The sequence below is a fragment of the Artemia sp. Qi Xiang Cuo genome, chromosome 15, assembly GCF_049724085.1.
Source record: "Artemia sp. Qi Xiang Cuo chromosome 15, ASM4972408v1, whole genome shotgun sequence".
NCBI classification, from domain to species: domain Eukaryota; kingdom Metazoa; phylum Arthropoda; class Branchiopoda; order Anostraca; family Artemiidae; genus Artemia; species Artemia sp. Qi Xiang Cuo.
Window position 1 is genome coordinate 55,699,331 of NC_142808.1, and position 21,395 is coordinate 55,720,725.

At 34.5% G+C, this 21,395-nt stretch overlaps 1 protein-coding gene across 1 annotated transcript; it reads right to left on the minus strand.

Moving 5' to 3' along the window:
• Positions 1-1,056: 1,056 nt before the first annotated feature.
• On the minus strand, positions 1,057-21,290 carry LOC148943877 (uncharacterized). Its single transcript, XM_089101892.1, has 4 exons — positions 21,093-21,290; positions 17,573-17,731; positions 9,521-9,676; positions 1,057-3,023 (listed from the first exon to the last, which is right to left on the minus strand). Exon 4 carries the CDS (start codon positions 2,854-2,856, stop codon positions 2,014-2,016), a length of 843 nt encoding a protein of 280 aa, XP_088958018.1. The 5' UTR covers positions 2,857-3,023; positions 9,521-9,676; positions 17,573-17,731; positions 21,093-21,290; the 3' UTR covers positions 1,057-2,013.
• Between the last annotated feature and the right edge of the window lie 105 nt (positions 21,291-21,395).

A 21,395-nucleotide genomic window follows, 5' to 3' on the forward strand; every position in this document is an offset into this window, starting at 1 on the left:
ACGAAAGGGGCTCTTCGAAACCTGCAGTCAAGCGATCTGGAACCTAAGTATTACAATAGTACCTGTTTTGTACTTCAGATCTTATCCACTTAAGAAATGGCACCAAAAGTGTTGTTTTCAGTGCTATATCGCACTTAAGAATGGTGAAATTGATAAAAAAAGCATGTATAGACCTATATAAGAAATAGCTTTCAAATGAGCCATTAAACATCACTCTTTTAAGCTCTGCTGGCCTAATAGCTCCAGCTTTTCCACTTGAGACAAGGCACCAAAAGTGCCGTTTTTAGTGTCATTTGAAACTTGCTGGTGGTGGAACTTATGTGAAGGACGTAGATATGAGCAATACCTTTTATATGAGCTATAAAAGATCTGTCTACGATGTTTTTGTAGCCTGCTAGAGCCACCCCTTTGGGAAATGGCACTAAGTGCCGTTTTAGTGCCATATGGCACTTGCAGAAGGCAGAATTCATAAAAAGCACGTATATATGAGACATAACTTTTGAATGAACCATTAAGCATCTCTTTATGATGTTCTTATAGCCCACTAGGCCTGTTGAAAAAAAAGAAAAAAAAAAAAAAAAAAGAGAGACAGTTCAGTGCTACCCATGCAAAAAAGTTATTTTCCTTGTTGTTCAAAGAGGGGGACTGTGCTTCCCCTTTAGTAGATTTTCGACTATGCTGAATCCAATGGTACACTTTTCATTTTGATCTGACGCCATTTTCGAGGGGTTTGAGGCTTTTTTTTCTGAAATCTCCATAAATTTCTTTTTGTAATAAACTTTTACTTTTAAGACGAAACGAAATAATAGTCGCCATTCCTGGTTCCGTGTCAGATGGCAATTTTTTTCACTAGGCAGTTTTTTTCAACACGCGGTTTTTGATTTTGGGTTACTATGCGCTGTTCTTTACTCTTTACTAGGTTGCAGCTACCGCTGCAATTATGATCGTAATACTTATTTACCTAATACCGGACTTAAAGCTAAACAGAAGTACGCTTTGATTGCGAGGGCTGATTGCCTAAGAACAGTCAGATTTTCCTCTGCATTTTCTTGGTTAACGTAGCGTTAACCAATGATTTGAGGAGAGAGCAAAGCTAGGATGTGACACAAACTGTCTGAAGAATGTACAAATTTTTCGGATGTTCTAATATCATTTCGGTGTCATTTCTAATGTCATGTCATTGTCAATGTCATGTCCAACCTCTGGTTGGAAGCAGGATAATGCTCACCTCCATTAATACCCTGCTTTTTTTTTAGAAAGAAGAGAAAATTTTGGGTCCGTCCAATCTTCAGTCAGAAGGAAAGAGGGGGAAAAGGCCAGATTAGACTGGGTAACATTGCTACAGACCCACAAATCAAATGATATTGGTTTCTGAAACTTTTTTAGTGGATAGATTATGTAAATTGTTCATTAAAAGAGAATAAGCATATGCAAATAAAGTGAAATGCTGTTAGATAAAGGCTACTAAAAAACCAATTTATCACTCAATTATAAACACTTCACAACGAAATTAATGAGTGCAATTATATTCTTTTGTTTCACCCTGCTGTGTATCCAGTTGAAATCACAATAACAATATCATATCCAAACCTGTTTCTTCCAGTCTTTTGGGCAGTTTTGCACTATGTTAGCTATAAAACACCGTAAAATATGATAGTATAATATTTAAAATATGTAAAATAGGTAAAGTACCAATTTTAAGGGAGTCCGTAAAATTACGGAAAAACACCCAATTTTACCAATTTTACACTAGAACAAACCAATATTTATCTTTTCTTTACTTCCGCATTTGGTTCCCCAAGGATAAATTAATCACTCATAAGGACCTCGCCTCATTGGAACAATCCTAATGAGCAGAAATCTCCCCCTTATCTCTTGATTAGAAATCCTGGTGACAATCATAGTTTTAAGGATTTACTTCTCTAGTAAATCCTAAATATAAATGAGTAGCAACAAAACGGAGGAACAGTTTACAATGGGGCTCAGCAAGACCACAGAGGTTGTTATTGTAGACTATGAACTAGCGGGATTTTTCTGATAATGGGTTGTTATATGATTGTTAAAATTTAACTTAGAAGAATATTCTCTTTTGCAGAAGTCACGCTTAAACGGTTTCTCACCAGTATGTACTCTTCGGTGCGTAATTAAATGGCTTGACCGAGAAAAAGCTTTCACACAGACATAACACTTAAACAGTTTCTCCCCAGTGTGCACTCTTTGGTGCTTAATCAAAATGCTTGACTCAGTAAAAGTTTGGTCACATATATCACACTTAAAAGGTTTCTCACCAGTAGGTACTCTTTGGTGCCTAGTCAAATGGCTTGACCAAGAAAAAGTTTTTTCACAGACCTCACACTTAAACGGTTTCTCCCCAGTGTGCACTCTTTGGTGCTGAATCAAATTGCTTGACTTAGAAAAGCTCTTGTCACATTCATCACAAATATATTGCTTTATCCCCGTATATGTTTCTTTACTTCTTTTCAATAGTCTGGGTTTTTTACTACGCAAGGAACTATTCAAATATATCTTATGGTTGTCCAAGTTTTTTGCTTCAGAATCCAGTTCAAACGAATTTAAGCAAACAAGTGTAGAAGGATTCTGTGTAACATCTAGTGATGAGCTTCCCTGTCGTTTTAACTCAGACGCGCTTGGTGAAAAATGACCATATATAACTAAATGTTGCCTCAAATCACCAATACATTCACACAAACAAATAGGACATCTTCTTGTCTCTCCCATTTGGTGTTCTATAATATGAACTACAAAATTTCTGTAATCCCTAAATATTGCAGGGCAGATGTCACACTCTATTGGTGAAGGTTCTTCACAGCCGGTGTCTATGTGAAGATCTAGCATAAAAAACGATTTTTCTGCTTTTGCACAGGAGGCGCAACGCCAAATACCAGCTGTCAATTCTTCAATATCCTTCTTTGTCAGCTTCTTCACCTTCACGATTGGTTTTGGGCCAAAGAGTTTTGGTTGATCCACACCATCAGAACTGCACACAGTAGAATGAATTATCTCTATAGTAAAAAATTATTTTATTCAAATTAAATAAGGTGTAAGCAATTCAATAATTTGACATCATAGCATTATAAGTGAAAGCTGAACATTGTATAACTGGTACCTGTTTTGGATCTACAATACCTACCACTTTCGAAGGAAACAAAAATGAAAGAACGAAACTTGAAATTAGTTTCATTTAATAGAAGAATCAGAATTGAAATAATATATAAATCTTTATCAGCTTTAAAACTTGAAAGTCCTACGGGATTTAAAAAAAATTTCATAGGTTTTATCAAAAAATTTTCTTTTCTACCCATCTCCCCTAGTTGAACTTATATTAAACTTTTATCATGATTTCACTTTGAAAACTAATTCAACGGCAACGCTCCGTAAATTAGGAAGGCGTATCATAGGAAATCGTATCATATCATATACAGCGTATCGTATAGACTCCGGAAATCGTATCATAGACAGTAGAAAATAATAAAAGAAGTTCTAAAAATGGGGATCTACAGGGAAAAGTTCCCCCTTTTCCCCCTTTCACCCTGATTTTTGAAAAAAACTTAGGTTTAATCTAAATTGATGTTAAACTTTCGTTTTTAGCCTATAAACATTTTTTGTAGACAGAAATGTTTTATTTTTCACGTTAATTATTTACCCTTCTTTAGAAATTCCTTTGAAAGAACATTTTTTTTAGCAGTGCTATCAGCATGATTGATGTATAGAAGACCATAAAAGGGACACAGTTGCTCACAAGCAAGTTATAAGCACAGTCTAATGACGCACAAAAAATGGCTTTAGGAAATATGAATATTCTCTTTAGCTATTGGTAAGTCCTTCGGTCAGTTTGCTAAAATATCTTTTTAGAACTGTAAATTTTTGACACTCAACTTATTTAAATCACAATTACACCAGGAACCTAACATGGTTTTACTTGGTTTTCACACGATCGTGTGAAAACCAAGCGCGATTCAAGTGCCATCTGAATTGAAAAATATTTTCAGAGATACAATTTTCATTTCACATACTTTTTTCTAATAGTTATTTCTAGGGATTTTGCAGTAGTTTTCTTTTGTGCTGTCTATTCAGATGCTAGTCTAAGAGGTCACGTCTAAACTTACTCCTAAAAGATTTATTAAACTTTTGCATCGTAAACCTTTGAAAATTTTAGAGCCATAAAGACGAATTTGACCTAAAAAGCAAAATGAGAGGACGCAAAGTGTAGCACATGATTTAAGAGCACTTGCAGTCAAGTGAATTTTTCGGCAAGAACAGCAAGATAATCGGGTAAAATACTTGAGAAGAAAAAAAAGCGAAACGACTAAATAATAATAATAAAAAAACTACCACGAAAGAACTATAAACTGCTGAAAGATTGTAGGTAGGTTTAAATACAGAAAAATGTATTAAGATAATACTTGGGATAAAGATAACTCCTAGTTAACAATCGGTTTTACACTATTCGATTGGTTTTTACACGATCGAATGCGATCGTGGCCCTTAAACTTAGTCTTTAGAATTGGTGGCTTAGTTTTATCAGAGACCTTTTGAAATATCCTCCATAGCTTCTATTTTGATTGAATGTAAGCTGTCTTGAACTTACGATACTTCCCACTCTAGAAAAATTCATTTACTTTGTTAACAATTTACTCATCTCTGGATTATTTAAATTCGATTGACAAACGTATCAGTTTGAATGGGTGCCTCTTGGAGGGTTTACTTTTATTTTGCCAGAAGGGATATTTACAAAAACCATCATCTGGATTTCTCATTGGTAAATACAATTTTGGCAGGCTCAATTCTATTATCTCAAATCTTTTATTGAAGATATTTAGAAAAACGTGAGTGCAAAATAAAGCAAAAATTAAGCCCTTAGTCCCATTTTAGGTGAATTCATAACAGAAACCTAATTTTTTAATATTTTTATTTTGATCGGTTTAAAATTATGAAGTTTTTCGGTGAGTACCACATTTTCACCAGTATTGTCAACTTCACCTGTGGAAATAAATAAGCAAAATTACTAGATTAAATTTGACTATGGACAAAATTTTAATAATTAAAACTGAAATCTCGTACACTTTTATCTTTATTTATTGTTTAACCTATTCTTTGTTTTTTAACTGTCATTTGCTCGAAAGGTGTAATTATTTATTAAAATTGCTCTATAACTAATTTCTTTTTTCCCAGGACATGAGAATTGACATCCACCTTAAAAGATAAAATAAACTAAAATATCAAAATTGTAAAAATATTTACAGGCTTTTGGCACTAAGCCCAGCTTACCAGTTTCTTTGAAACTCCAATTTTTTAAATAATTTCAATCCTTTTCTTAGGAACAAACAAAGAGAAATGCACCCTGGGGATCGATATTAGAAACTGGGACACCCTCTCCGGGGGCCGTAAATACAGACGAAGGAGGAAGAAGGTCCCTCTAATGTAAAATAAGCAGGGCCCACCGGCGTAGGGACACGCCCCGTGAGTTACATAGCTTCTCCCAGCAATGGGTTAAATTCCATGTTGACGCAGAAAACCCTCGTGGGAGTCGCTCGATAACTCGAACAACTGCGACAGGGCGTAAGATCCAGATCTATGGACAAAGGTTTCTGCAGAGGCTTGACCCTGTCGGATTACCCGCAAGACTGGGGATCAACTCTATTCCCACTTGAGGAGTGGCACCATTCGAGGAAAATATATCCTAGTAAACAACAAAGAATTCGCACGAGATTCTGACTAATGGATAATTGTTATGGGCTTCGTCTGTTTTGATGGGTGTTTTCGGACTAAAAAGTTATATTTTCATATTAAAGCTATAAAGTAGCTTGTTTCGTATTAAATCTCGAGTTAAGCAGTGTTCTATCCCCAGTTATATTGATCATTTTGATGAAATTCGTCTTAAGGAGCACAGGAAAGGCAATGGAAGAACACGAAATTAAATGGGGAAGTATAAATTTCAAGGACATAGATTACGCTGATGATTTAAACATCCTAGATGAAAGTGTGAGCAAATTGAATGAACTTTTAGAGATTTTGCGAGTTCATGGTGCTAGGATAGGTATAAAAATTAATGTTAAGAACACTAAGTCTTAGAATTAGTGAAAAAAAGTGACTTTGGATATCGAAAAGGTCGATCAAGAGAACAGCTTTACTTACCATGGTAGTATTATTAGTGAAGACGGTGGGTGCTTTGATTATGTTAAAAGTCGAATAACCAAGGCTCAGGGTGTTTTTTCACAGCTGAAAAAAGTTTGGAACAATCGGAAGAAATATCTTCAAACCAAGATTAGAACATTGGAAGCTATAATGATGACAGTGGTCAAATATGGTTCTGAAGTATTAGCGCTAGATGTTCTGAAGTATTAGCGCAAGATTAGCTAGATGTTTTCAAGAGAAATTGTCTTTGGATTGTTTTGGGTACCTGACTGACTGATTGTATTTCAAACGATAGGCTGTAAGAAAAGTACAGTTCAATCCCGCTTTCTAGGGTTATAATTGAGAGAAAGGTTGAGATAGTTAGGGCATGATCTGCGGATGAAAGATGACAGATCGCCAACGATTGTCCTTTTCGGTCAAACGTCTAGGGTTAAACAGAAAGCGAGTCGTTGCGGTTTGGGTGGGAGGACCTCATAAGGAAAGATTCAAGGGAAATGGGAACGTCCTGGGAGGGCGCAAAGAGGGAGGCCTAGAATAAATTAGGATGGAAGAGGAGCACGCGTAGCTCTGTCGGCCTCACGCGTTTTGGTGCTTCTGTGAGTCGTTAGTAGTACTCATGGTAGTGTTTAACTCTGGAAAAGAATAATCAGCAATTTTACTTGCATCTGATCTTTTGAAAAATTCTGAGTAAGCACGAGAGGAGGTTGACAGTAGAATGCATAATAATTGACACAATTTTCAGTAGCTACATTGCACTTTATTTTGACACTACTATAGACAAGTTTATAAAAAAAAAAAGACAGAGAAATAGACTAAGCATTGGATTTCAAATACTTCATTTTCCTTTTTTTGGTTCGTAATGGTAGAGTGAGATCAAAATGACCCCAGACCACTCTTACCTCCTATGCCTTTGGTGCAAGCTAAGAAACACAGGAAAGGCTATGGAAAAACACGGAATAAAATGGGGAAGTATAACTTTCCACGACATAGATTACGCTGATGATTTAAACATCCTAGATAAAAGTGTGAGCATATTGAATAAAATTAAGAGATTGAACTTAATGAACTTGAGATTTTAAGAGTTCATGGTGCTAGAATAGGTTTAAAAATTAATGTTAAGAAGACGAAGTCGCTAAAACTAAGAATAAGTGACAAAAAAGTGTCTTTAGGTAACGAATAGATCGAATGGTTCTGCAGTAAGGGCGCTCCGAAAAACAGAGGAATATTTGCTAGATGTTTTCCAGAGAAATTGCCTATGGATTGTTTTGGGTACCTGACTAACTGATTGTATTTCAAACGATAGGCTGTAAGAGCAGTACATTTCAATCCCGCTTTCTAGAGCTATAATTGAAATTAAGGTTGAGATGGTTAGGGCATAATCTGCGGATGAAGGATGACAGATGGCCAAAGATTGTCCTATTCGGTCAACCATCTACGGTTAAACGGAAAGCGGGTCGTCCAAGGTTGGGATGGGAGGACCTCATAAAGAAGAATTTAGGGAAATGGGAACATCGTGAGAGGGCGCAAAGAGGGAGGCTTAGAATAAATTAGGATGGAAGAAGTGCGCGCGTAGCTGTGTTGGCCTCCCGCGTTTTGGTGCTTCGGTGAGTCGTTAGTAGTGATAATGGTAGTATTTAACACTGGAAAAGAATAATCAGCAATTTTACTTGCATCTGATCTTTTGTAAAATTCTGAGTAAACACGAGAGGAGGCTGAGAGTAGAAAGCATAATAACTGACACCATTTTCCGGTGCTACATTGCACTTTATTTTGAGGCTACCATAGACAGGTTTATAAAAAAAAAGACAGAGAAATAGACTAAGCATTGGATTTGACTCCATTGAGCCAAGGGTTTATGTTCCCCTTCAAAGATATAATGCTGTGACAAGTCTATAGATCTTATTGGTATTAAGTGAACAAGACACTTGTATAGCGGGATTCACTCTTTTCGAATCTGTGGATTCAACAAGTCAGATACACGAAATTACTCAGAATTTTCAACAGAGAATTATTTAAACTTTCTTAAAAATTAGAAATTTTTACCTATATTTCATGTTTTCAACGCGTTTTTCACAATGAAAAATTCAATGTAAATTTCAAAAATGTGCTTGGATGAATGCCTAAAACTGACTCTCAACTATCAAGTGACATCATAACAGTCGACATTAACACACAAAACTTGCAGAGAAAAAAAAAGATGTTAAAACAATAAAATATTAATGTTCTGCTGAATGTAAATAAAAACTATTGCTCTGAATCAGTTTCCATCTTGGCTTAAATATTAGATAAATGTCCGCTTTGGTACCTAAATCCAAACTCTGTGCTGGTTTAACTTTTTAGTTACTTAAAAAGGAAGTTTAGTTACTTTTTAAGTATAAGAGCCTCGCGGGGAAAAATGTCTCGCAATTTTTTTGTGCTTAACATTTGAGTTATTTTGACGTGCTGCTGTATCATTCGAAATGCAAACTTAGCTTGCCAAAGATTTTTGGTAATACTATCTAAACGCTTTAAAAACACGAAAAATGGGACGTGACATTAAATTTTTTTTTTTATGTAACGCTTTTTTCTTTATTTAGATATTCCTTATGGTCCTTTGCTATCCCTTTGTCAAACAAATATAATAAAATTTGTCCTTTCTTGCATCTCTGCAAGTTTTGGTAGGGTAATTTCTCTCCAGGAATACTTTGACTAGAAAGTCATTAGCTCATGTTTTTCATTCTGTAGCTCTAAATCAAGTTCTTCTATATTTAGTATGGTTACTATATTTTATTTCTTCTAATTTTTCAGAAATTTTTCTTTTTTATGTTGGAAAATTTTTATGTCGACTTTCAAAATTTAATTCTACGTCATCAGTGATAAAACAATATTGTATGAACGTCAAATTGTGATAACGAATAAGAAGCAAAACAAAAAAATAATTCGCTAGGGCCATCGATTTCCCATAGACCAACTCTGGAATTTGAGAATTATTGAAATTAGAATATTCATTTTCTTTAGCTGGTTGGTATTATTTTTATTATTTCCAATAATTCCATTTTATTTTTAGATTTCCTGCTTGTTTACGTTAAAACTTACGATGTTATCAATGAAATGTAATTAAGTATTAATAGTATAATGTAGGTTTGTGTATATTGGCCTGTATTTTTTTTTTCGTTTTGTATTCATGTGGTCAGTTTGTTCACTTTTATTTTTATTGATACTTTCCAATTTTGGAGCTTAATAAAATTCTTGAATTTGAATTATGTTGTATATATTGCTTGACATATTGTTTATGTTAAGCTTGTAAAATTTACAAAAACTGTCATGTTCGACAACATATTTCCTTTTAAAACTAAGTTCACAAAACTAATAGTTTCAAATATACCTTCGTCATTGTTGTCCAGACTTTGGGAGTCCGATTCAGATGTTAAACTGGTTGTTCTTGAAGCAGTACCCACAGGTAGCTGTTGATGCTCAGATGATAGGATAGAAATAGAAGTGTCTCTGATCGTTTCAGCTCCAATTGATGAAAGGTCTCCAGCTTCAACAACAAAAATAAAAAAAAAAAACAAGGAGACAGAAAATAATAAAAGTAGGATTAAATATTCTCAACTATTTACCAATAAATAATGAAATCCTCAAAAGATAAAAAAAACAGACTATAAGCGTGAAAAATAACACTAAATATCAGACCTGAACAAATTCCTGAACAAAAGCGTTATAATTTGATGCAACCGTGATAATAGTATGATAATTAATAAAAGGTAATTTGATTAATAGAAAACCTAATTAATAATTTGGCACTTTATTCACAAATTTTCATATCCAAATGATATCTAATTAATTTTTGAAAATATAAATAACTAGAGCTAACCTATTTATACATACAGAGAACTAGCCTTTGGGGACTGGAAACGCATAATTGCAAATTATCAGTGCTTTTACCTTTGGTTTATTTAAAAAAAAGGCAGTCAAACTCAATAGTTTCACAAGCATCTTTTGAGTTTAAAATTTAGTCAATGCTAGTCTATAGTTTCTGAAGTGCTTTTGAAGAACTTTACTGAGGTGTTCTAAAACTTTCAAAAATGCCCATATTCACAGTGGCGAAGGTACCGTTGCACTAAGATCTCACGCATTTATATCATAAAAGCAGCTATGAGGTTACGACGTTCTTTTTCTATTTAAACAAGATCCTTTACCACTTGTCTCTTTGTGATCGTTTTTCTGTTTTAATAGAATGGGTCTACTCGGATGCAAGACTGGGGTAAAATACACGCTTGCAACAACTTATTTTAGGGGGAAAGGATGATGATTTGGTAAGCACAGGAACCAAAACAACGCCAAGCTATCAAAATCAGGATTTGTTCTAATTTTAACCATTTTCAAGGGTTTTCAAGTCCCTTTTGAAATTCACACAAAATCCTTTTCCCTAAACACTTATTTTTCAAAAAGCGTTTTCATACTTTAGGCTACTATGCACCATAGTTCGCTCTGATTTACTCTTTACTAGGCTCCAGCAATTATTCTATTCTTCTTGTTATATTGCTCAGTAAGGACTTTAAAGGGATGCACTATATTTCAAATAGGAACAAAATATGCTTTTTGTATGTATTGGCTGTATGTATGGCTTTTGTATGCTTTAAAAAAAATATTATTTGCTTATTTTGTTATAATTGTTGCTTTACATCCTTTATTGGATATTTTATAATCGAAATAAAAGTAGTATTGCCTTTCGTTTAGACTATTTGAACTATATTGTGGCCATAGATTTTCCTGAGTGATCTCTTTCTATTTTTCAAGGTAAAAGATAGTTTTGAATCTGGTCTGTTTTTGCTAATATGTTGTTTCCTATTCTAGGCATTTAAACTTCATAATCTTGTCTTTTCCATGTTATTAATCAAATTTTGCGATTTCCCTATAATTTTTTTTTTAAGGTAAGTTTTCAAAGAAAGTTTAAGAACCTCACATTGGGATGAAAGTAAATGTATGATTAATGAAAAGGGTGTAAAAATCGAACTTTGTCACTTAAAAGGTGAGATTCTCCAGAAAGTTTTGGGTAAAAATTTCTAATTTTATTTAGTTATGGTTGCTTAAAGTCTTAATTATGGGCTTGACCAAGCTCAACTGTTACTTGATTAGTTATGCTGTACCTTATAGCAATGAACAGTAATTTTAGTTTGACAATAATAATAAGAATACGAAACCGAATAAGCGTAACTTTCTTAAAATTAAGGAACCGTATTAAGCCTATGACCAGCACAATTAAAGTCATATAATATTTCAACTTTAAAACAACCTGAAATAACAATCAACGAAAGAAGCAAATAGGAAATACATACATCTCAAAAGCCTCCAAAAGGCCAGAGCATCATTTGCCCTTAGCTGGCAACATTTTTTAAACCTAAGAAATTTTACCCTTTCAGCCTTGCCTAGTAAAATAGCTGTATTCAGCCACATTTCTCATATCATATAAATGTTATTTTTCATTTATCTATAAAAGCACCGAATACAAGTAAAAAAAGTGGTTTGTAACACTTGGATCATAATAACAGAATATTTAGCCTCTTTCAGTCTTCAACCGGATCTGCTGGCAAATCTAGCCCTCTTTTTCCGGAGAGCTAGATTCTGATGACTGTGCCTGTTCCAAATCACCGGTTTTTGAACGGATCGTTTTCTGATTTTGGGTTTCAGAAGTTCGAGGTTGTGCAAAATATATACTAGCTTTCCAGCCCTCTTGGTTTTAAGTCTATTTTGTTTTGTCTGTGAATTTTGGTTTAAGAGCTAAAACTCCACTAGGTTGCTGCTACGGTACTTGGAAGCGTTAGGATTGCCATAGCAACTTCGCTGACTTCAAGTTTTAGAGTGGTACACACATCTGATTACCAACCAATAGCAGTCATCTTTTCTTGGCTTTCCAGAGGTAAGGCTTTACGAAAAATCCTCGTTTTGACCGATGTGACACCAGCTCCGCCAGCAGAGTGGGTGTCTCCCCAGCACCACAAATATGTACCAAAACCTTGTCAATAAACTCCATTAGTTCTATAATTTTGTCGCTGGTTTAATTTTTTCCCATATAATTTGGATAAAGAATATTGGCAGCATAACAAATTGGACTATGACCTCAGAACTGAAACTGATGCCTATTTGCTCTCCAAATCGTAAAAAAAATTTCTGGGGTGGCTGATAGATTTGGCGATAATGTTTGGCTGATTTATGTTTGATATGTTTGATGATTATGTTTGGCTGATTTGGCGTCTCTTTCAATTCTTGTAATCCAGGTCGTAATTGGCTTTACAAGATCCAATGTGCCCTCAACCTTGGTCCAGAAAACAGCACTGTCAAGCAATCTGGTTTTGATTCCTCGTTCAATGTCAGTATCTTCAGAAATGGCTAAAGTTTGGAGGAAAAATTAAATTTTTACCAAACTCTTCGCAATCAATAACTGTTCCCCATCGTGTCTGAGCCAACACTCGTGTCGGTAACAAGGATGATCAATTTTCTGGGGTCAAGTAAAGCCAGCACCTGATCATCAATTACATTTGCCATGTTTTCACCTGTGTGCCTAACAGTCCCAGTAGCGAAAAATTTCAAGAAAACAGGCTCCGGTGTAGTGACAATCACGTTTACAATCGATTCCTTTCGAATGTTGCTCCATCCATCGAACTGAACTCATCAAAACTTAGAACCTGCGATTTTTCCTTCAACAAAACCTTCAACACTTTTATGTTCCTAATCCAAAACTGGATTTGATACGTCATATTGTGTTGGAAGCTTAAAGGCAGGCCTGAATATTCTAAAGAATCTCTTTCAGGCAGGATTCTCAACAATGCGAATTGGTGCTCTTGAGCTGTAGATTGCCTGACTTAACGAAACTTACAACTTCTTATTGTTTTCATGAGAGAGACTATTGAAGAAAGACTGAGTCTGCATTGCAGTGGTCAAAATGCCGCTACTGCTGCAAGACCATTTGATCTCAAATCTGCCGCTTTTCTCTGAGTATGAGCATGTGGAAGCACTGGCTATAGTTATATCTGGGCTTGGGCAGGGGTTTCCGGACAAATCATAATCTTTGCGAACATAAATTTCGCAACTTTCATCATGTGACTCAGCATCGTAGTTTTCTCCAACTTGAACTGACTCCTTAACTGAATCTGGGCATTTGCAACATTCCTCTAATAAATATTTTTTTATTCTCATTATGTTTTCCACATATTGCTTTTTGCACAATCTACACTTTCCAAGGGACTTTCCTTCAAAGCGAGTGAACTCAAAGAATTTTCTACAGCAGAGTTTTGTTTTGCCATTCTGTTTTCTAACCGATCATTGTTTTCCTAAAAAAAAGAAAGAACTGAAAGGTATATGCATTAACTTGACGTTTTTGCCTTAGCTGGTTTCATAAAAACTCTGGAGATGTCATCCATCTCATGCCATTTTCTTCTTATTTGCAATTGGAGAGTTCTAACCCTCCCTTAACCCCACATCTCCAAACAAAAATAGATATAAACACAACTGTTATCATAAATTCCCAGTAACTACAAGCAACCCTTTGTTTCTACTCTTTTAAAGACCACCACCCCGCGAAAAGTTTCCCCGCACACAAAATTGAGCAGCCAAAGCAAAAGTATAAAAAAGGTACCTCAAAACGTCGATCAGATGTCCTAAGGGGTAACAAAAGGATCAGATATCCATAACAGTTTTAGGACAGAGGCTAGTTAGTCTCCAACCCCTTTCTACTTATAAAAAAAGGAATCAAACTGTCAATTTCTGATCGGATGAGCAACCTCCGAAGTTTCTACGACCATGAAACGGTAGTGGGAATGACAAGGGGCAGTCCCATTCCTATACGGAATAAATTCAGCTTATTTTGGGGTTTAATGTTACTCTTTACTTTCACAATAACTGCGTAGAGCAGAAATTTTCCCGGAAATCACAAAGGATTGAATATCAATTTCCATCTTCCATTCCCCCTCACCCCTTCCTTGAAACTAATTCTGTAATTACCTGAGGGCTCGATGAGGGGTGGAAATGTTTGCCCGGCTCTTAAAAATGTTATAAAAATACACAACAAAACATTTTTGATACGTTTCTATAAGTTTTTGTGCCCCCCCCCCTCCTCCAAAACAAAAGTCCTGGATATGGCCCCGAGGAAAATATATCAATTTCTGCCTCCACCCCTACCTCGTCTCTCCCTTAGAACTAATTAGGTATTTATGTGAAGATTCTTTCAAAACAACTGCCAAAACACAAGAGTCGTTAAGCTAGAATACGAATTTCTTTAAAGACCCTGCAGTCGGGAACCACTCATTCGGTAGCAGTTGGTTGAAAAGCAGGCTAAATCTTAGAAAAGGGCACTGGAATTTTCGATTTCTAATTACTGAGCCCTCTCCAAAATTTATTCGACCACCCCTTACACATGAAGTGTCTTTGGGAAAAAAATAAATGACAAATATTAATACATTGAACCCTTAGGGGTCTTTACTATAGATAATGCAGTACGATTGCCTCTGACTTAAACAGGAGAGTAGAAATTTTAATTTCTCTTCTAGGGAGGACCTGGACTTATCCAAGGGGAAAACAGGGAGGGGGGATTCGATCCCTGAGGTGGCCGGTTATTTGGTTTGGGACGGGGGTCAGTTGCGTGACTCCGTAAGCTCAGTCAAAGTCAACTGAGCTCTAAATGGGTACCTGGAGAAATTTGAGTTAGGTAAGCAGGAAGGGTGTGGGAAAGCACAAGGTGGCTGGCCCCCAACTCCCCATTTCACTTCCTGGCTGAAAGGCCACGAAACAGAGATCAGCACCACCGGTTCCGACCTTGAGAGGCTAGTGCCATCATACTTACTTAATGGCTTACTAATGCATTTTGTCATCCATCACTTGCCTTTGTGGCTATGAAACCTGTTTCCTCGGATCTTACATTCAGATCAAAAACTTGAGTGTGTTCTGGCTAACAAACAATTACCGAGAATTTTTGCCCAATCTTGCAGGGGAAGAGTCTTTCATTTAATCTAGCTTGGTTTTTTGTTTTGTTTGATTTTGTCTCTTTTCTGCTCTTTTAGTTACTTCAAAAAATTTGTTTTCTTTATTTTTTTTTTAGCACTGAGGACGGCTGGGTCGAAGTCCCAGATAAAATATCTGCTTTTGTCATTTTCGCTTCTTTTCTGTCCATTGGCTGACGTTACCCTCTTTTTTCATGGCTATTTAAATTATAATTTGTTTTTTCTTTTTTGTAATTGATATGTCGACCCTGCTTGTAGCCCTTTCTGTCTTTAACAGCTCACAGAACTACTATAATTTTATTTTAGCTAGTATTTCACCATTTCGAAATTCTAATTACCTGTATTATAATACACTCTATTGTTCTGATAACAAGATATTGAAGTTACATAGACGACCTTTTTAATACTGCTGAGGTAATACTGCTGTTTTTGTCTACCTGTTAAAGAGAGATTATGCACAATATAGCATGTTTTAAAGCTGTGGAAATTCCAAGGCGTCGTTAAAAATGTCATTAAAATATGTGAGATACCGGTAAAATACGTAAATTACCGGTAAAATACGTAAATTATGTAAAATAGGTCAAATGCCAATTTTACGGTGATCCTTAAAATTACAGTAAAATACCCAATTTTACCGTGACCAATTTTACCAGTTACACAACTAACTAGACGGTAATTAATTCTCTCACTTTACCTCGTTCTAAAAAAAGGAAGGACCTTTTCTAAAAATTATGCTTTTTAGGAAGGGCCCATCATTATGCTTAAAGTGATGATTCAATTTGCGTCTTAAATTTCATTCTATGTTAATCTTTTTGTATTGTTTTTTTTTCCTAAGACGTTCTTAAATAATTTAGTCCTTTCCTAAATGTCCTTTTTTATATTGATGAAATTCGTTTAAAATTTTAGGTTCTTTTTTATTTTTTAGGTCCTTTTCTATTTTGCTAAAATTCGCTTAAAATTTTAGGTCCTTCATTATCTAAATGAAATTCATATAGAATTTTAGGTCATTTCCTTTGTTGATGAAATTCATTTACAATTTAAAGACATTTTCCAAATGTCCTTTTTATATTGATGAAATTCGTTTAAAATTTTAGGTTCTTTTTTATTTTTTAGGTCCTTTTCTATTATGCTAAAATTCGTTTAAAATTTTAGGTCCTTTATTATTTTGATGAAGATCATTTAGAATTTTAGGTCCTTTCCATTTTTGATGAAATTCATTTAGAATTTAAAGTCATTTTCTATATGTTCTTTTTTATATTGATGAAATTCGTTTAAAATTTTAGGTTCTTTTTTATTTTTTAGGTCCTTTTCTATTTTGCTAAAATTCGTTTAAAATTTTAAGTCGTTTATTATTTTGATGAAGATCATTTAGAATTTAAGTCCTTTCCTTCGTTGATGAAATTCATTTAGAATTTAAAGTCATTTTCTATATGTCCTTTTTTATATTGATGAAATTCGTTTAAAATTTTAGGTTCTTTTTTATTTTTTAGGTCCTTTTTTATTTTGCTAAAATTCGCTTAAAATTTTAGGTCTTTCATTATCTAAATGAAATTCATATAGAATTTTAGGTCATTTCCTTTGTTGATGAAATTCATTTAGAATTTAAAGACATTTTCCAAATGTCCTTTTTATATTGATGAAATTCGTTTAAAATTTTAGGTTCTTTTTTATTTTTTAGGTCCTTTTCTATTATGCTAAAATTCGTTTAAAATTTTAGGTCCTTTATTATTTTGATGAAGATCATTTAGAATTTTAGTTCCTTTCCATTTTTGATGAAATTCATTTAGAATTTAAAGTCATTTTCTATATGTTCTTTTTTATATTGATGAAATTCGTTTAAAATTTTAGGTTCTTTTTTATTTTTTAGGTCCTTTTCTATTTTGCTAAAATTCGTTTAAAATTTTAAGTCCTTTATTATTTTGATGAAGATCATTTAGAATTTAAGTCCTTTCCTTCGTTGATGAAATTCATTTAGAATTTAAAGTCATTTTCTATATGTCCTTTTTTATATTGATGAAATTCGTTTAAAATTTTAGGTTCTTTTTTATTTTTTAGGTCCTTTCCTATTTTGCTAAAATTCGTTTAAAATTTTAGGTCCTTTATTATTTTGATGAAATTCATTTAAAATTTTAGGTCCTTTCCTTTGTTGATGAAATTCAATTAGAATTTAAAGTCATTTTCCAAATGTCCTTTTTATATTGATGAAATTCTTTTAGAATTTTAGGTCCTTTTCTTTGTTTATGAAATTCATTTAGAATTTAAAATCATTTTCTATGTCCTTTTTTATATTGATGAAACTCGTTTGAAATTTTATGTCCTTTTTATATCTTTATGAAATTCATTTAGCATTTTTATGCTTTATCTTAGCCAAGAAAAAGTTTCTTTGAACAAACTAATTTCCTATTAAAACCAATTCGACAACACTGATAGTTGAATTATACCTTTGTCAGTCCTAACCACGTCCTGGGAGTCCAACTCGGATGGTAAAGTGAAAATTCTGGAAGAAATATACCCAGGTAGATTTTGGTGTTTTAGTGATAAGATGGAATCAGATGTTTCAATAAGTATTTCGGTATCACTTGACGAAGCATCTTTAACTTCTATAAAAATAAATAAGAGATAAAAAATAATAAACTACAATCCAAAAACAAAGAAAATTATATCAACATGAAAGCAAGCAACAAGCTATAAAACTAGACATAATTAGAGGTATCAACAAATTTATTCGTAATAATTTTATTATTCCGACACTAATTTCATAAATTAAAATTTATTAACAGGTTTTCATATCAAAATAATTGTTAATTAATTTTTATGACCAAAATATTCGGAGATAACAAATTTATACTCGCTAAGGAATGCCCTTATGGACTAGAATAGCAAAGTGGATATGTGCAACTGAGCCTAGTGCAACTGAAACCATTTAATTAGACCTTCTTGCATCTGAACCCCTATGAAACTGAACCTTCGTTCAATAACTCCGTTTACCTTAATCTCCATGCAACTGAACTCCTTATGCATTCAACCCCATTTAACTGAAACCTCTCTAAGATCAACCCCTGTTTAACAAAGCCCATATTTAACTCACCCTCCATTTACATCGAGTCCCGTTTGACTCAACTAAACCGAAGGCCTAAGAATAAGTTTAAATTATCACTGATTAGAAGCTCAAAGATTCGTTTCTCGCTTCGTTCGCAATTTCTAGCTTCTATGACCCTTTTGGTAACCCGAGAACTTTTCCAAATTGAAAGGAACTGCCATAAATGAGTTTATTGCGAAAACTATGGCCTGATTGTGTTTTTCGCTTTTATTGCGACTAATCTTTTCAATTAGCGAACAGGTAACGATTGGTCAAGGGGCAAGTAAAAGCTTATTCTATACCCCTTTTCCTTAGCTGTTTCAGATTATGTTTTGCAGTTACATAAAAACACTTTGTTTGGGTCACAAGATAAACAAGAAAATAACACCCTTATTTAGGTGATGGGGGAAATAAAACACGAATTCTCAGAACCTCGGGTGGTTGCCCATTTCAGCGTCCCTACGATGTTCCAGTGACCCCTAAAAGTGCTGAAAAAAGAAAAAATTTCTGGGTATCAAGCACTTTTTCAAAATTCCTAAGAATTTGTTTCGTAATTAATTTTAAGGTTGAAATGAATATAAATATCATCTATCATTAACAAATGAGCTTTTTGTTTGAACAAATTTTTTTTTCGCTTTGTTTTTTTTTCAAAAATCTTTTGGTTTAGTGATCCACTTTTAAAGGTGACTGAGAAGGGAAGTGGATTCAAGAAGGGGATTTTAAACACCAGTTTAAGGGTTTTCGATCATGAAGATTTCGGTGCTAGACCTTTTATGGTTTGGAGTCTTTATACTCCAGAAATGACACTCAAATCGCATTTTAGTACCACAAAACTTTGTATGACGGTCTTGTCTAGACGAAATGTCTTACATAATCATATTCAGACATTCCCCTTTTCCTAACGGCAAGCTCTACAATTATAAAAGAACAAACTGTATAATTTACAATCTTTGAACTGGGGGGCTCTATGTGCAATGCATCCCCAGAGTAAGTTACAAGACATTTTACATATTTTGAACAAAATCACTTTTCAAATTTTTTATCTGTTTTGCGGGGAGGGGATCTAAACAAAGCCGGGTGGGGGGTTTTGTAATCCTCTAATCATTCTTCAACATCCCTTGTAAGTCTCAACTTAATACCAATAGCAGTTCCTTAAATATTTCTGATTCACTCTTTTGACAACCAGCAAGCCTATAGCATGTTTTGATTTTATTCGGCATTCCTCTTCAAAGCTCTAGAAGGTCATGTCATTCCCACAGGCATAATTATTTGAACTTTTCAAAATAGAATCTTTTGAATGAGAAGGGTCTTTCAAACTCTGATTGGATGTTTTGGAGAGGATAACAAAACACGGCATGGGAGGGGGACTGGCAGCCCTATAACCACTTTCAAATATCTCCCTCAACATGTGCTGAAACTTTCAACTTAATACCCTCAGCCATTCTTCAGATACATCACGTTCGTTTTTCAACGAACTGGATGTACATAGTAACTTTTGATTTAGCTTAAGATAGCCCTGAACATTCTCCAAATTTTCAACTTAGTACCTTTGGCCTTATCAGATACAGTCACAATCAAAACTTACCCTTTTTACTAATGACAAATCCTGTATGTAAACAATTTATTAACTGCATAATTACAATCCTTGCCCTGGGGGAGTGAAGGTATGGCATCCCTGTAGGCCTAGCATATTTTGTGTAGTTTGAACAAAATGTAAGCTACAAAATTTTAACCAATTTTGAGGAAAAAAGCTCATGAAAGAAGAGAGGAGGGAGACGAGGGTTGGTTGCCATCCAATCTTTCTTCAACATCCCCTTAACATACCTGCAAAGTTTTGACCTAATACCCTCAGCCGTTCCTTAGATATTACTAATGTTTTCTTTTCACAAGTTTTGATTGTATTTGGCATCACTCTTCACATTTCCGAAAAATTTCACCATAATACTCTAAGATCTTTGAAGATCCGAAATCCAACATGCCCTTTTTTCTTGATAAATGACCTTATATGTTAACAATGGGCAAAATTACAGAGCTCGCAGCCTTTTCAACAGGGATTTGAGCGGGGGGGGGGGGGGGGTTGTCAGCCCAGGGGGCACAGTTATTTGACATTTAGACTATTTTGAACAACATTTCTATGAGACAAATTTGATCAGGAACATTTGCACCTGGTAATTTTTTTAACATAACCCACCTGAGTCCCTGGGCACAAGTCCAAATGTCAAATAACTATGATTCTGGGTTTGATACCTCCCGCCTTAGGGGCAAGGGCTGGAAGTTATGCCAGTTGCTCATTGTTATCATATAGAGTTTTTGTGGTAGGGATCGTATTAATTTTGAAGGGGGTTCTTTCAATTGGAAATTGGAAGTACTAGTTCTTTTTTATTTTTGTTTACTTTTACAGTTTTACAGTTAACTTTTAACAATTTAAAATTTAAATTAGGGAAGGAGAGAGTATCCATACTCTTGTTGGAAGTTATTTTGTTTAGAGAATTCTGTGGCTGAGATATGGGGCCCAGCTTGAACGGGAATTTGGACAAAACCTGATCTTTACATCAGCAGATTTTCTAGTCTAGTTAAACTGCATATATCGGGATCTTTGAAGAACTTCAAAGAGTCAGAGTAAAAAAATAATCCTTCTACAATCGAAAAAATTTCTTTGTGACAATATTTGGCAGAGATTCTGATAAAGTTTTGACTAGCTTAATTCAATAAAATTTGCAGGAGTTAATGTCTCTCCTAACAGCAGGTACCCCTGTACCCACCAATGACTTAATAGCTAAGTACCGAGACAATCCATGAAAAGTGGGACTTGTCCCAAAAAAGTTGAGGATCAGGTCACCCTGCTATGCGACTCCCATTATTCAACAGAATAAATAGCATACCTTCAATACGTGAGCGAATCTTTCTGGATGATGGATATAAGACAGTATACTCATGATCTAATAAAGCTGGAACATGAAGTTTATATGGCAAAAGACGTTGATGTTCATATGATGAATTGTCTCCACTTGTTAGCACCTCTAGATCATCATTTGATGCACGCGAGCCACTCTCTTTCAGCAAGGGGTTACTAAAGAGTGATCGTGATCGAACTGCAAAACTATTGGCAATTAATATTCAGTTTATTACTGTCACACGCTCCTTGCTGTCAACGCATTTTCGTGCAAATTTTGGGTTCAAATTTG

What these genes read in the sequence shown, in the direction of transcription:
- LOC148943877 (XM_089101892.1), bottom strand. Translation starts at nt 2,856, where the DNA reads ATGCTAGATCTTCACATAGACACCGGCTGTGAAGAACCTTCACCAATA.